Below are 16,988 nucleotides of genomic sequence, written 5' to 3'. Positions count from 1 at the left end.
AGCGGCTCTCTCACGGTCGGCATGGCAACGGAGACGGGCCTCCTTTCCTGACACGTCTGTTCTCACTCTGAGTCACTGCACGAAGAACTTTGAAGAACTATGTGTGTCTTTGAAGAACTGTGTGTGTGTTCTTGCACGGAGTTGTTGCATAGGCTTCGAGTGGTGTCACATAGCTCCAGAATCTTGTTCAGGAATGTCGTCACATAGTTCTAAATTGTTGCCATGCGGTTCTTTAACGCCGAGCAGTTCTGAAACGATGTTCCATAAATTGAGAACATTGTCCATAGTTCATTTTATTCTTCTAGAATGTGCATTTCTCTCATCTTAATGTACTGTAATGTTTTTAAATTTATCATCTAAACTGTAATGTTTTTTTAAGGCTCTAGACTGTTCAAGTTGCTGAGTAGCTCTAGAAGCTCTAGTAGCTTTTTTTTTTTTAGCAAATTGAGAATGTTGTTTAGCATCAGAATGTTTCAAGCAGTTCGATGTTGTCGAGCAGATTTTAGAATATTCTCAAAAGTACCATTGCAACATATTTTCTTTTTGTGGTTCTAGAATTCTTTAGTTTTTTTTCCCCTTGTGTTTCTAGATTTTTTCCTTGGTAGCTCGGACACGGTTAATCGATGTCGCCGAGTAGTTCTAGAATGCTGTTACACGGCTCTAGAACATTTTATTTTTTATCAGTTCGACAATGTTGTGTAGTTTCAGAATGTCGTCGAGCGGTCGTCAACGTTCGGTGTTCTCAAAACAATGTTAGAATGTTCTCAAAGAAAGTACCAGCGCAACCTGATATTTTGTTCTTGAACAGTTCCAGGATGTTGTTGAGAAGTTCTAGTGCAAAGTCACGTTGTCGTTGAATGTTACTCATTTGTTCTCGAATAATGTCATGCGATTCTTAATTGTTAAGTAATCCCGGACTGTTGTTGAGTAGTTCTAGTCATACAATTCAAGTTGTCACAGTGCTTTAGAATACTTGAGAAAATTTCTAGAGCAACGCTGCATTGCTTTAGAATGTGTGGTGTTTTTTTACACCTGGTCACTTCCTGCGTTTTCTGTGATCCGATAGCTATCCGACGGTAAAAAGACCAGGTCTAAATGCCCTCCGAAACGGTTTCGAGACGGATATAAATCCGATGGTACGAACCCCTACAGGAGGTGGTCTGGGACGCATTTCAGATGAAACTGGACAGGTGTAAATGAATGTGGTTGTTCAAGCCACATACGTCAGCGCTATACTCCTCCCAAACGGAAGTACGTCACTCGCAGGTGACTCGCGAGTCGTGCATCGCGCCATAATCAAATATGTTTTCCCACCAGCGCTGGCTCCGATCTTTCACCCAGGCGTCTCGTTTGGTCTTAAAATGCACTGCTGCAGCCAGCGAAAATGCAGCAAACAGTAAATGCTGTTTTTTGTAGTGACCGCATACACCAAAGCGTGTTCCATTTCATTACCCCGGAAATGAGGTAAAATATATTAGCATTTTGGGCGGGAGTAGAAAGATCGGATCGATATCCGATTCGCCGAGACGCATTTATGTGGCCTGATGTAAACGGAACAGTTTTAACAAATCAGATAGCTATCGGATCAGAGACAACACACGAAGTGACCGGGTGTAAAAAGGCCCTTAGAGTTTTATAACCACATCGGAAGCCTTTCTTGTGTAAAAAACGAACCTCCCATTTACATTCCCGTTGTTATAGTTGTTATAGTTGTGAGATCTCTTTCACTACAAAACCAGGAAACAATGAGGTTGATTCTCATTAGTGAAGAAATAATTATTCTAGATAGCATGTAGCCTTTCTTTCTTTTACACAGATGCTGTAAAGCACAGAGACTTTGGAAATAACACTAAACCATCCAAAACATTCCCTACGACTAACATTGTGATTGGTCGCACACCCTGTCAGTCAAATTGTCACCTCTCCAGACAGCAGGCGGGTCTTAGCGACCGTTATGGACCGACTCTAGGGGAACGGCATGTAACGGAAATGTTAGCGATGTGATCTTGGTGATATAATGACTTCATAAGATATCAATTTCTGAGGTATCAGAATTGTTATAACATCTTATTTAAATTTGTTTTTTTTTAAAATAACAATTATGGACTCTATTTGACATCAGCTGAATTTTCTAATTGATCATGATGGGAATTCCTTTATTCCGTTAATCAAATGTGAATTCTGTCATTAATTTATAATTGTAGAACGTTTTTAAAAACTAGGTAAAGAATTTAAACTTTAGAAATTTAGAAAGCATTTTTAACCGCAGCACTCGTGTGTTATTGTGTGGTAACTATGGTGATGGTGATATTTCATCACATCGCTCACACCATTCAGTGTCCTTTTACAGCTCAATTCATCCTGATTTCATTTTTCTTTTCACATGTTCACATCTGCAGGTCTAATCTACAAAATAGTTCAATCTGTCAATCATTAATCTTTCAGGAATCTCAGTTATAATCCAAAACCAAATAAAAGTTCACAGCAAACCAGAGTGTGTCTTTTTTGCAGCGTTAATTCAGAGCATGTCGGTATTTCAGCATCACAATCTGAGTGAAAGCTTCTGGCACAAAAAAACACTGAAAAGAATCTCGTCCTTAATCTTATATTAATCTTATAAATAATAAATGCTGTGGTAAACCGAGCTGGAACCTCAACCCCAGCCTCCCTGCCTCGTCTGGAATGTCCTCTAGATAACACTATTTGAGTCCACAGGGTTTTTATTTCTAGGTCACACTTCACTCGAGTTACTCTCTCTTTCCCTCAGTCTCTCTCTTTCTGTCAGTCTCTCTCTTTCTCTGTCTCTCTCTCTCTCTTTCTATCAGTCTCTCTCTCTCAGTCTCTCTCTTTCTATCAGTCTCTCTCTCTCTCTCAGTCTCTCTCTCTCTCTCTCTCTTAGTCTCTCTCTTTCTCTCAGTCTCTCTCTTTCTCTGTCTCTCTCTCTCTTTCTATCAGTCTCTCTCTCTCTCTCAGTCTCTCTCTTTCTATCAGTCTCTCTCTTTCTGTCAGTCTCTCTCTCTCTCTCTCTCTTAGTCTCTCTCTTTCTCTCAGTCTCTCTCTCTTTCTGAGTCACTCTCCCCCTCTTTCTTTCAGTCTCTCGTGTTCTCTCAGTCTCTCTCTTTCTGTCAGTCTCTCTCTCTCTTTCTGTCAGTCTCTCACTATCTCTCAGTCTCTCTTTCTCTCTCTCTCTTTCTTTCAGTCTCTCGCTTTCTCTCAGTCTCTTTCTCTTAGTCTCTCTCTTTGTCAGTCTCTTTCTCTCTCTCTTTCTATCAGTCTCTCTCTCACTATCTCTCAGTCTCTCTTTCTCTCTCTCTTTCACTTAGTCTCTCTCTCTCTTTCACTCAGTTTCTCTAGCTCTCTTTCTTTCTCTCAGTCTCTCTCTATCTCTCTTTCTCTCAGTCTCTCTCTTTCTCTCTTTCGCTCAGTCTCTCTCTCACTATCTCTCTCTCGCTCAGTTTCTCTCTCTCTCTCACTCGCTCTCTCTCTCGGTCCTTAATCTAATCCAGACGCAGCCGACTATTCACACTGCATTACAGCAGAAAGCTCTATAGCAGGGAAACATGAGCTCAGCACATTAAAGAAACACTAAAACACATCTGAGATTCATAAATACAGAACTGTATTTAAAAATGACTCAGGAAATAAGATGGGAATTGAACTAAGGCAGAAATTCCAACTGTTAGAAAAAAGACATATTGTCCACAAGCCAAAAGCAGGGTGAGAAAAGATGTAAAGATGTAAAGATACAGACACAGGAAATAGATTAGGAGCTTTCATGCTGATGAGTCCCGCCTTTCTCTGACGGGTTAAAAACAGTTCAGAGTGTAAATGCACGCTTTAATCTTTTGGTTTCTGCTTAACGGAAACCAAATGTGGTTTAGATCATAAAAGTTACTGAATTAAAAAAAAGCCTTTAAAGACTCTACTCATGTGCAATACAATACAATCTGAATATCCACTAAAAAAAATCTTTTTATAACTAACTTTAAAAAAAAAAGGATTTAAAAAATATTATTTATAGGTTTTAATTGTTTTTGTTACTCTGTGTTATTCAACCTTAAATCTGAATTTAGATTTATGGAACACTAAATAAATTTAGATGAATTAATTCAGATATAAGAGCAACGTATGATATGATTACGATCATTATTAGTCGTATTATTAGTATATTAGTACATTATTAGTATATTATTACTCTTATAAAGAACTGTTATAAAACTTTATGTATGTTACGGTATGTCTATTTTACATTTACCGACAAAAACATTTTCAGAAATTTTATTTAGTGGATATTCAGAATAAACTTTATATTATTCATTATTATATATATTATTTTTTATATTATATTATATTTCTTGATGTTATAACTCAGTGAATTATTCTGATCTGAGTGCTAAATTCCCATATTTAAAAAAAAAAGCAAAAAAAAAGATGTCTTTATTGTTTTTCTTACAAAATGGAAAATAAGAGCGAGACATGCTGCATTTTGTTTGGATTTGTGTCTAAATATTATGTTCAGGACACACGATCCTAATCTTTTCTGTCCGAGACGTGATGAGAACGTCTACGGCGTGGAATATTAAAATCTGACTGTAGACGTTCTTTTGGGAGTTTTAAGGTTCCTGTATTCACTTCTTGTTTACGCCTGGTCGTACATGTGCAGCGCCTCCTCCAGTTTGGCTGTGATCTTCTGGAAGAAGGAGATCTGCTGCTGGAGGTAGTGCTGCATCTGGGCCTTGAAGTCGCGTACTCGGGTGCGATGGAAGTGCTGGATCTCAGCCAGAGTGGCACAGGAGATGATGTTGCAGCGCTCGTGGATGTCCTGAGCCGCCGGGACGTCTTTGTCCTTCTGGCTCTCCTTTGCTTTGGTCAGAGCTCCTGAGGGGAGGGGCAGAGACAAGAGGTCAGAGGTGCTGATGGATGTCACTTTTATGCTGCTTCAACTAATACTGCTAATATTTACGACACACAGGATCTGGGAATCTTCCAACTCAGAATCTCTTTAGTTAGGAGAGTTAACGTTTCAGTATTTCATTCATTCATTCATTTTCTACCTTTTATCCGAACTACCTCGGGTCACAGGGAGCCTGTGCCTATCTCAGGCGTCATCGGGCATCGAGGCAGGATACACCCTGGACGGAGTGCCAACCCATCACAGGGCGCACACACACACTCATTCACTCACACACACCTTACGGACAATTTTCAACCTACCATGCATGTCTTTGGACCAGGGGAGGAAACCGGAGGAAACCGAGGCACGGGGAGAACATGCAAACTCCACACACACAAGGCAGAGGCGGGAATCGAACCCCCAACCCTGGAGGTCTGAGGCGAACGTGCTAACCACTAAGCCACCGTGCCCCCCTTCAAAAATCCATAATTAAAAAATATATATATTTCACATTATCAATGTATGAAGTAATGGATCAGGTTTTGTTGTACTAGTTGTGTGCTAAAAAACATTTGTTTTCTTTAGACTTTGGTGTGGCAAAAGGATGTAGTCATGATCGATAATAAACCTTTCAAAACGATCACCATCTAATGATCAGTGATCGGAGTTTTCCGTGATAATGAAGCTGATATCTGTGTTGCTAATCTGTCGTTTTGTTCGTCAACGTCAGGGTTATTATCCGACCGATGTAGCTGCGTTTAATATTTAAAAAAAAGAAGACTTATTTAAATATAGGCTGTGGAAAGAAAGGAAACTAAACACGAGTAAAATTCTCAGACAAAACAACTTTTTCCGCTGCACAAAGAGCTGGAATGTTTGGCAACAGAAAAATGGACCTGTGCTTTTTTCCATTAACCACCGGGTCAATACTGAAGGTTCCACTTGGGTTTTATTTGGCCTGCTCAAAATAGGCACTGGGAGGCGAGGCTAGCGGCTTTGTTTAGCGCCGACGGGTTACTCATCCAGCGAACAGAGAAATGGAACAGAAAACAACCGAAGACAGAAATAGCGTTTTGTTTTTTTTTTGCCTTCGGATGCAGTGTGATGTAACAAACAAACGCACGCAGGAAACAATTTAAAGTTTAAAACTACGATAAAATAGAAGACGACGGATAAACAACTCGATGTTCAGTAGCTAGTACAGAATAGCAATTGATCCAGCACATCATTTGATTGGCATTTAGCTTCAGTCATGATGCTCGTATGAAGCCATGGTCGTGAAATCGTAACGTCTGCAGGATGTAGGTGAATTCACCAATCTTAATCTTTTAAGTCATCAAACGAATAAAATAATGGAAACGTATGATGCGTACTCCTGTAGAGAAAATGTGCCACACGGTTTGAAGGAATGGCTTTATATCCTTTAAACGTTGCAGATAATCGGGATAAAGTTTAAAAAAACGCAGACATTTGTACGTGAAAAAACGTTTTGTAGACTTCATATGGACCACGTTATTAATTACCGTGTCAGAGTAACATATTTAATATTGTCATATGTAAACGTGTAAGACTGTGTCCTTACAGCCAAAACATGTCTCTCAGCGTGACGTAGCGGTTAAATCAAACTGTCAGACATTGATGATGGACTTCGACAGGCTCCGCCCATTGTGTGTGATTTGCTGTAACTTCTGAATATCTTGTCAGCCGAACCGAAACAGACGACGTGGACTCGGCATTAAATAGCCGAATATATTATTGTACTTTATACTACATTAGTATTATACATTAATAACCGACCGATGAACTGAACAAACAAACACCGCACAGGAAGAACGGATCGTCCGACGTACGTCGAGAAGATCGGTTTAAATGAGTTTTGTGTAAACACTGTTAACGTTTTAGTGTAAAATAAACCAAAATCATACATTCTAGCATGCTTGACTTGGAGACTCGATATTTAATCGTGTTTAACAGTTTAGTTTTTTTGTTTGTGTGACTGGACCTGATTTTGTGTCTCGATACTACTGACTTTCACTTTAAATATCAGTGACTGTTCACACCTCAGGTAAAAGTGGCCCAAATCCGTTTTTTTTGGGGTCAAGTGACCAGGTCAGACTTCTTCAGGAGTAGTGTGAACCCTCAAATCTTCCATATGTGGTCCTGAATCAGACCCAAATCTGATTTTTTCCAATGTGGAAAATGTGAGGCGGATTTGATGCGACTTTTACGTCGATCTACGTCGACATTCGTCACAATTATGCGCCGGTGAAAACGTGACATGAACGTGACTGGTAACGTGTGTGTGTTAAGAGTGTTATATAAAGTGGTTACGTGAACCAGCTCATAACGTTTGCATCGAATACATCATATTATAGCGTTACATGATATGTTTGCTTGCACCAGATGATACGATACTTCCTCCGTAACCTTGCCGACTTTTTATCGCTCGTTTGCGCACGCGGGTCGGTTCGAAACAGCAAATGGTTCACGCTGGTATCTGATACAGGCCACATTTTAAAAGGTAATGTAAACAACCGAACAAAAAAAAATCAGATCTGAGCAAAATATCCGAATTGAGCATTAATTCTGTACTTGCGGTGTGAACGTGGCCTTAATGAGCTCATCTGTCTCACATGGCTCATTTAAAACGTTCTGAATAAACCTAAAGACGAAGAAAAGGAAAAGAAATAAAGTGGCTGGTGCACAGATGTAGGAATTTGACTCGTAACGGCATCCAAATATCATCTTAACAGTACGCTAAAGTGACCGCTGCTGGTTTAAACAAACACAAAAGAAACCTTGCTGCATTTGAGTCTGTAATGATGAACAGACTTGTGACTCGTTCACACGATGATTCACTCTGAAAGGGTTTCTTTCTGAACTTTTCCTTTATTCTACGGGAAAGCCGAGCTGCTCTACTCAGAACTGTTTCGTTCCACGGTCGTACAAACTTGGACCGGATAAGAAACTCTGATTTACGACTTATGGAATTCTTTGGATTTCAGGCTAAGACGCTCTCAAAACTCTAAACTCTGAGGCGTCCGAATTGTTAGTGCACGCTCATCGGGAACGTTAGCGAGCTCAGATGCACCGAGGTTTTTACATTAGAGAAAAGAATACGGATGAAATCAAACAGATGAAATAAGTTTAATTACGCAAATCCATCATGATGAGTTTCAGATCAATTCTGACGAGTCAGATTAAAATGGGCCACCGGAGGTCTATGTATCTAATGCTAAATGTATTTATGTGTTGTATAGAATCTTTTTTGGAGCATGGAAAATCTTCTCGGGTAATCAACTCTTTTTGGGATTGATGTGGACCAAAAAAACAAGATGGCGGCTTGATCACTTGCCGATTGATGTCACCCAACTAGCATAAATCATACCGTATAGTTCTTATCAGTGCTGCTAGTTTAAAAAAGACCTTCTTCATATTCTAGTAATAATAATAATAATAAGGAAATTTCTGCAGTGCTGGGAAAAAAGTTGTGAATAGCTATAGTTATGCTTGATGAAACCACACAGTAATTCATTACTAAAGTGTTCATTCATTAGTCATCCACATTACATACAATCTAACCTATAATTTTGCATTAATCTGGCGTGCAGAAATGGTGTATTATGAACCATGTTGACCGACATATTCACATCCAAATGTCTAATAAAAACAGTATTGACTTTACAGCTATTGCAACTAGACATGAGTCATGCAACTGATCATTAATGCAACCATGCAACTTCCAAAAGTTCCTCAAACCTTTCTGAACGTGGATGATGTCTGGGAAGTTTGCTAGATGTCCCTGGTAAATCGCTAAAAGATCTGACACTGGATCTAGATCCTGGCGAGGTTGTTCGGCAAAGTAGTCCCCAATGGTCTCGTAGGCGGCCCCGGTGAACGCCATTGCTTGATTCAACTTGACTGAATACACCTGCTGGTCCAATTCGAAGGCCTGCCAGAGCAATCGAAAGGCCTGTCCAACTTTATGATACTCCTTTTTAAATCCAGTCATCTGCTTTCTGGTGAACTCCCCGATGTTCACGTTAACTTGCACGATGTTCTCGTCCATCTTTTTGGTGAATGTCTTGAAGCCGTCCACTTTGCTTTCCACGTCTTGGAGGTCGAGCGGTGTGGCCGGTGGGATGATGGTGAGGAAGAAGTTTGCGCCCACTAAATGATCTTTCTCTGCCTTGCGCTTGCCCTGCTTCCAGGCTTTTTCGTCACTGCTGCTGCAGGTCAGGAAATGCTGGAAGACGTCACACCTGGATAAAACCGGGTGGCTCGTCATGTGGTTCATCCACCAGATCAGACCCTTCCTGCGCTTGCAAATGAAGTCCTCTTCAAAGCGGCCCGTGGCCTGCTTCTCTGGAAGGTGGGGAACAGAGATGACCGGGAAGCGTTCCACGAGGCGTGCGTACAGCCAGTCAAAGTGTTTGTAGCGGCGATTCACAGGGATTTGTGTGTGGGTGGGCGTGAGGCCATAGGACATGTAGCTCTTCATCCCCTTGAATTTAGTCTGTTTGGTCGGATCATCAATGGTGCACGTGAAAGGATGAGGGTTCTCTTGCCACTCGGGGCCGAACTGACCCATGACTACCCAGATCTGATCGCAATCCCTAACTAATCCAGACGCCTCGCCCAAAACAAATGCCTCGCCTCCTGATTTCACGAAGGTGGAAAACCTGTTGAGGTTTTTCCCGACAGTAGCTGAGCTTCTGGCTTGCTGGCCACCACTGCCACGTGAAGAAACAGAGTTGGCACGACCGGGTTGGCGTTTGAGGTGATGGACGCTCGGGTCGTGAGTCGTCAGCGTGGTCGTCGTCGTCGTCTGGTTGTCGTCCCAGTCGTCGTCCCAGTCGTCATCGCTACCTTGGCTTGTCGGATAACCGTGTCTCTGAGGTGTGGACTCGCTTGACGTGTCCCCTCTTACTTGATAGGCATACTCACTTCCGGACCTGGGGCTGTAGACATCTCCAGCATTCCCGTTGCCTTGTACTGAATCCTGACTGCTTAAGATCTCCACGTAGGACGCAGGGAAGAGTCCTGACTCTCCGCGGCTGTTTGTGCCTTCTAACCATCCGTCCACTACATCTTCACTGTATAGAGTTAAAATCTCGTTCTCCACCACACAAATCTCTCCGGGGTTTTCAGGAGTGAAGTCGTATAAAGCTCTCGCTCTGAGCGCCATCGTTTTCTTCTGGTTTTTTGGGGTTTCTGCTAAAAGCGCAGCTGCCAAATGTCCTTTAAAAACTTCTGCGAGTCCTTAGATATCACAGAAGTGCCTGAAAAAGATAGCGATCGGACTATTTTAACATGATAGAGATGTTAAAGTTAGTTTGTGTACAGGATTAAAGTCGGGGTTTTGTTATTCCCTCCTCCTCCTCCTGCCGATTTGCGGTCTATGGCCACAGCTAATGATGGACGATTCAGGAGTCATGATTCATTAACGAATCGAAACATTTAAACGAATCGCTTGACAATGTAACTTGTTTTAAAGTTTGCCTTTTGTTTTTTTTAAGAGAGGTAAATTCTACTGCTTTATACTGTATATTTTGTATTTGTTACCTTATGAATCATTAAATAAATCCTTAAACATGTCAGCTGATATGGTTAATATTGCTATCTGAACATTCTATAATGTTAAATAAAAATAATGTTACCACAAAATACGGGAATATGTGTCACAAAAATATTTACACCTTGTAATTAGTTTAACAAATAAAGTTTGATTCAGTTCAACGAGTTTGAAGACCAATGAGTCGAATCGGTAAAATGACTCGTGATGCTAATCGCATTCCAATAATCGAGGGTGGAGCAAAGCTTGAAATAATGCAATATAAACCCTATAAATTTACTTACGTTTCTTTGCAAACTTTGAATTCTGTTTACAAAATATTTCTGAATGGGTTTAAAAATCGCACGGTTTGATTCCTCTAAACGAGCTTGTACAAAAGAGTCGAAACCGAAAATGATTCACGATGCTTATACAAAGACTATAATCGAGGGTGGAGTTAACACTGAAATCCTGAAAATAAACCTAATATAAACGTTCATTAGGTTCCCATAGTTCATTAACTAGAGCTAACTTAATTTTTATTATTATCATTTATTATTACGTTATACGACAGTTTCTTCTGATTCTGATTCTGATGATGATGATTAGTATTCTTCTTCTTCTTCTTCTTCTTCTTCTTCTTAATATTATTGCTGTTATTATTATTATTATTATTATTGTTGTTGTTGTTGTTGTTGTTGTTCTTTTTCTTCTTCTTCTTCTTCTTCTTCTTCTTCTTCTTCTTCTTTTTCTTCTTCTTAATATTATTGTTGTATGTTATATTTGGAAATTACAAGAAATCCTGCTACTGATTGCAGTAAGTGATCTTTTGAGTTGTTGAGTATGATTTATGATGCAGTCTCAGAAATATAACTAGTCATCATTACCTTTATTGCGATTTTACTGGCTTTAAATATGTATTTTATAAATACTGCCACGTGTTCAGTGATGTTCTATCCTTTTAAAAATAAACAGGATTTACTGATCTAACTGTGTTACTTGGGAATTTAATAAAATGCAAAAAGTAACCAAACCTCTACTTTTAGCGTCTCAATTATTTTGACCAATAGATGGCGCCAAAGCACTAGATATTGAACTGAACCGCCTGCCATAAACGCCAACGGTCATTAGCCAATATGTCAACAGCGCCGCCATATTGGAAAGGGCAAATTTAGTGTTTAGTGTGGTATCTAAATAAAACATTAAACTTACAATTAAAATTACGTCGTATGGAGTGGATATACATAAAAATCAATACATAAAATGCATCAATTAATCAATGAAATGTATTTAATATATAATTTATATTATAATTTAGCCTTATGCTAATTATTGTCGGCGGAATGACTTGATCACGTGACAAACTGCTGGTTCACAAACTGTTCAGAATTGCTATTTATGAGCCAAATCGACACCAGGAACATCATTATCTATATAAAATTACCTCAATTATGCTTAACTAAAACACACTCGATCTAGTTATATCGAGTTATGTGCTAAATTTAGCTTGACTAGCTAAGCCTACGCTGTCGTGACGTCACACTCGTGAAGTCTCGCGAGAGCGTGAACGTGAATTCGAGCTAGCAGCTTTTTTAGCCTGCTTTAAAACCTAAACACTGACAAACCGCTGGAGTTTTATTTTCTTTTTTTATGGTTAAAAAATGAAGAGAAACTGAAGAAACCGAAGAATGTATAATAAGACATCGTAATAAGTGTAATGTAGAGAGGAAACTCGGCTGATTGTTTCTGTTATTGTGCAGTTTTATTTAAAGCTAACGTTAATGTTTTTCTATCGCGAGAGGCGGGGAACATAACACACACACACACACACACACACACACACACACACACACACACACACACACACACACACACACACACACACACACACACACACACACACACACACACACACACATACATACATACATACATACATACATACATACACACACACACACATACACATACACATATAACACACACACAAACAACATTAGTTTTTGGATGCAGTCGCTTTACACAGGACATTATTGGGGAATTGTGTTTGTTCAGCCTGGATTTCACTTTCCTGAGGACGACAGAGAGATTCAGAGGCGTTACATGGATTATCTGGTAAAGTAATAAAACACAACAGTGACTTTTTCCCTCAGATTTGTAGGATTAAAACTGGCTGCTGTCTCTCGACGCCTTCTTTCAAACGGTCCTCATCTGCTTTACATCACTAATTACACATAAACTACATTATTCATTTATATACAAACATTTTACTGTAAAGGTTTTTATTTTAAATAATAATCAAATGAGGCGTTTTCTTATTTATTATTTTTGTAAATGAAAAAAAACCCTAATTTGTTATTATGCATATTATTGTGTCCTTTCCAAAATTATTGGCACCCCGTATAAAGATAAGCAGCAAAATGTTGTAGCTTAATAAATTGCTGAGTATGAATATTTTATTTATTTTCAAGTATATTTAACTGTTTAACTAATTAAAATAGTTGATGTAGTATGATTTAGATGTTTAAAACGTAAAACTTAAATGTTAAACTAACAATTAAAGTAATCGAATCTAACGCAGTATTTATTTATTTATTTATTTATTTATTTATTTATTTATTTAAAATGAAAAAAAGTAAAGTTTTGCTATTTAACTGGTTAAAACAAAATGAATTAATAATATTTTGGAAGAAAATAAATAAATTTCCTTTCTTTTTTATATGCATGCACACAAGCAGTGTTAGTTTTTGGATTTAAAAAAATGTAAATCTTTTAAGTTAGGTCAATTAATTTTCTTATGTTTGGGACTCCGTATTTGAAAAAATATTAATTTTTATTGTTGATGTACATAACAGCTTTCGGCCTTGTTTTTTTTTTTTTTTTTGTAGTTTGGATTATAAACAGATCTCTTGGATGCAACTGATGCCTTATAAAGTGGCTACGCTTTACTTATTAATATAGAATAAAAGACTTTATTTTGTCACATCTACATTTCAGAACAGTCAAATTGTTTCTTCACATATACCAACTTTGGAGGTTTGTGTCCGAGCACAGGGTTAGACATGATACAGCTGGATCAGTGAGGGTTAAGGACCACGCTCAAGAGCCCAACAGTGGCAGCTTAGCAGTGCTGGGGCTTGAACCCTGATCCTCTGATCAACAACCCGCATTGTTAACCGACTGAGCCACCACGTACTGTTCACCATTAGAATAAGAGAAAAGCTCCCATTTTTATATGTGCTTGTCATATTTCTAAACAGTACAGCAGTAAGTGCTATATAACACCACCGGACCAGAGAAAGTATTAAATTACATGCTTATGGAAAATGCTTAAATAATTTTTACATAAAGTGCTGTTGTTCCTGAGCTGATTGTTCCTGTCCCTTAGTTTTATTGACAACAATTACATTTAATATATTTTACATATTTATAAATGTGTGTTTATGTATGTACACGTACATAAACGCACACAATGTTATTAGTCAATTTCGACACACTATCATTCTGACTTCATTCAGAGGGAAATGTGTCTAACAAAAGGAATCAAATTGGCTGTGGGAGTGATTAATTCTATAAATGACGATAACATTAATGATAGACCTATGATTAAAGGTGGGGTCTCCGTTGTTTGAAAGCCAATGTGGACATTTGAAATCACCAAAACAAACATGCCCCTAACCCAAATGGGTCCCACCCCTGTATCGATAGCTCTGCCCATACATACATATGTAACCCAGGTGACTACTGGAAAGAAATGTGTCTATCATAGCTGAAGGGAAGAACAATACGATTGCAGATAAACAAACAAGCACAAATGACACACAAGCATAATCATGTAAAGGACAAAGGCATATATTAGTTCTGTGTAACTTCAGTTCTCTCCAGTGCTGGAAAGCTGATCCTATATTAACACGTCCTACTTCTTGCCTTATCGTAACCCTTTCTTCGCTTTCTTTCTTTGTTTTTATCCTCCATGTCGTTAGTTTTGTATTTGTTTTGTTTGGCAACCCGACAGTTTTCTGAAGCGTTTCTCAAACAACGGAGACCCAACCTTTAAAAGAAACGGCTATGCTCCGTTTGCATCATTGATCAAAAGATTTAGGACATCAGCTTATACAGAAAACGCAGTTACGTAAACACTAACAGTGTGAGCTTGATGCAGTGATGAGAGATTTCTATGTAAGTTTTAATCGCTATTGAAGTTAGCAAATTCGTTGCTTTATGTTTGGTATTTTCGACGGTTGAAGACCTACTTATTCATGAAACACTTCAGCTAGCATGTCCTTCCCTGTTTGTTGTATGTATGTATGTATATTAAAAAAAAAATTTGAACAGTGTTTTAGACTCATTGTATGTTAAGTACATAACCTTAGTGAACCAGAGTTAATGTATCCAATGATAGAAATTTAAACACTTTTGTAGGTCGCTCTGGATAAGAGAGTGTCACATGCTGTAAATGTAAATGCAGATGTCTTTAGGATCGCTGTTGTGCTAATGGTTGGTTTTTAGACTGAGCTTTGTAGCAACGTTCTCATTTGTAGCAACGATCACACTGAAATTTTCAACATTGTTAAATTTTTTTTATCATCTGGTTCCTCTGGTTTCGGCTGAAAATCTGAAGACATTTTAATTTACAGCCTAAAGAAAAGAATCAGAATCAGGTTTATTGGCCAAGTGTGTTGATGTTGACACACACACAAGGAATTTGGTTCCAGCAAAGAGTCCAGACTCTCAAAAGTACAGACACGTATATAACACAATACTATACAAACTATACAAGAATACATTGCAGACTATGGGATACTATATAGACAGAATGCGTATAAAACATGAATAAAATATATAAAATATGAATATAGAACATGACTGATCAGTTATGTACATAAAGTGTGGGCGTGCAAATAACAATATTGTGCAATATTATGCTTTTGTACAATATACAGCAGCAGTAGTGTGTAATATACAGACGACGAGATGACTGACAGTCCTGATAATGCGGTAATTATGATAAGAAACAGGGAATATAATATAAGAAAAGGTGGGAATCATGTCATCAAACGTTACCACACCGGAAACCCTGCGGAAACGTACAGATTATTCGTTAACAACCTCTTAGTCTGGATAAATTTGTTCTCAGTCAGTAGGATTGAAAATAAACACCAAAAACCGCTTGTTGCGTCTCCAATTCAGTGCATTGTGATGTGTGTTCTCGAAATAGACGCATTTCCTCAAGGAAGGAGACCTGGACGTTCTGGTCTTTAACCGACGGCAGCAGATTTAGGTTTATAGCATGTTCTAATGTTCACGTCTACAGTACAGACTCAAATATACAGTACAGACTCAAATATACAGTACAGACTCACTCGTACAGACTCAAATATAAACTCAAAAATAGTCCTTTTATTTTGTGGCATTGTTATTTTTGTGCTGGTTTTTGAAGTGTGAACAAACCTGGTGTTATCAGCTTGTTTTACCCTGATGGAATCAAACTTGCTGGTTCTAGATTTAAGACAGTTGTGTTGCTGCTGTTTTGTGATGATTGACGTTATTAGTCAACACAGACTCCTTCCATAAATGTTAATAATCATCACTTAAGAAAAAACTTTCAAGAACTCTTTAAAAGTTTGTTATTAATTTTTAGCGCATGTCCACCATATAAGTCCCTATGTATGAGCTGTTACTAGGGAAACAGTTGCTTAGATATAACACACACTTTTCAACCAATCAGATTCAAGACTTTGACTATGCTGTGGTGTATGAACTTTTAGGAAGAGATAATGTCTTCATGCGTCTACCAGGAAAATCGTCAGTAGCGCTCGTAACGCAACTCCACTATCGTACTGTGTTGTATATCGTGCTAATGATATTTAGCATGGATCGCGTTATCCTGGACAGCGAAGAGTTTTGACTTTATAGACTTTACAGTTTTGAACAGTTTATAGGTTACCATAAGCTTATGATAGCTAGCTAGCTAGCGGTAAAATCGGTGCAGGCAATGTTTGTTTGATTGGTGCTGAATATTTAGACCTTGCTGTTTTTTTTTTGTATTCTACGTATTAATTTTTCACACGTTTGTCGCTCCGTTTTCCTGCTAATGCTAGATCAAGGAAGAAACACCTGCAGTGACTGACAAAGAATATAAAAAATACACACAATCCCATAAAGTTAGACAAACAAAACAAATTGTTTAATTACCACACACACACACACACACACATGGCAAAATATAAACGCATCAGCTGAATGTGAATTAGCACTCACATATCAATCACCTTCGGGGGCAGTTGTGGCCTAATGGTTAGAGAGTCTGACTTGTAATCCGAAGGTTGTGGGTTCGAGTCTCGGGCCGGCCACAACTGAGGTGCCCTTGAGCATGGCACCTGAATCCCGGGTGCATGGCACCCCGGGCGCCTCAGCATAAATGGCTGCCCACTGCTCCGGGTGTGTGTTCACGGTGTGTGTGTGTTCACTGCTGTGTGTCTGTGTGTGTGCACTTTTAATGGGTTAAATGCAGAGAACGAATTCTGAGTATGGGTCACC

General features: G+C 38.7%; 2 protein-coding genes across 5 annotated transcripts in view; one reads left to right on the top strand and one right to left on the bottom strand.

Moving 5' to 3' along the window:
* Positions 1-3,597: 3,597 nt before the first annotated feature.
* On the bottom strand, positions 3,598-11,029 carry snx18b (sorting nexin 18b). Its single transcript, XM_027143301.2, has 3 exons — positions 10,754-11,029; positions 8,654-10,176; positions 3,598-4,878 (listed from the first exon to the last, which is right to left on the bottom strand). Exons 2-3 carry the CDS (start codon positions 10,080-10,082, stop codon positions 4,640-4,642), a joined length of 1,668 nt encoding a protein of 555 aa, XP_026999102.1. The 5' UTR covers positions 10,083-10,176; positions 10,754-11,029; the 3' UTR covers positions 3,598-4,639.
* A 953-nt stretch (positions 11,030-11,982) lies between these two features.
* Positions 11,983-16,988, top strand: part of arl15b (ADP-ribosylation factor-like 15b) — a 62,928-nt gene continuing 57,922 nt past the window's right edge. The window contains exon 1 of one of the 4 annotated variants that reach the window (XM_047804766.1): positions 11,983-12,563. In XM_047804766.1, coding sequence (XP_047660722.1) covers positions 12,456-12,563 — 108 coding nt within the window. In that variant the 5' untranslated portion in view covers positions 11,983-12,455. The remainder of the gene's footprint in view (positions 12,564-16,988) is intronic. The other 3 variants (XM_047804765.1, XM_027143323.2, XM_027143329.2) reach the window with 3 other exon arrangements.

The sequence above is a fragment of the Tachysurus fulvidraco genome, chromosome 20, assembly GCF_022655615.1.
Source record: "Tachysurus fulvidraco isolate hzauxx_2018 chromosome 20, HZAU_PFXX_2.0, whole genome shotgun sequence".
In the NCBI taxonomy this organism is placed as follows: Eukaryota; Metazoa; Chordata; class Actinopteri; order Siluriformes; family Bagridae; genus Tachysurus; species Tachysurus fulvidraco.
This window is presented reverse-complemented; position numbering and strand designations above follow the sequence as displayed.

Excerpts from the sequence above, each read along its gene's own strand:
- snx18b (XM_027143301.2), bottom strand. The coding sequence starts at position 10,082 with ATGGCGCTCAGAGCGAGAGCTTTATACGACTTCACTCCTGAAAACCCC. Across the intron at positions 4,879-8,653 it reads CATCATCCACGTTCAGAAAG|GAGCTCTGACCAAAGCAAAG; the intron begins GTTTGAGGAACT and ends CCCTCCCCTCAG.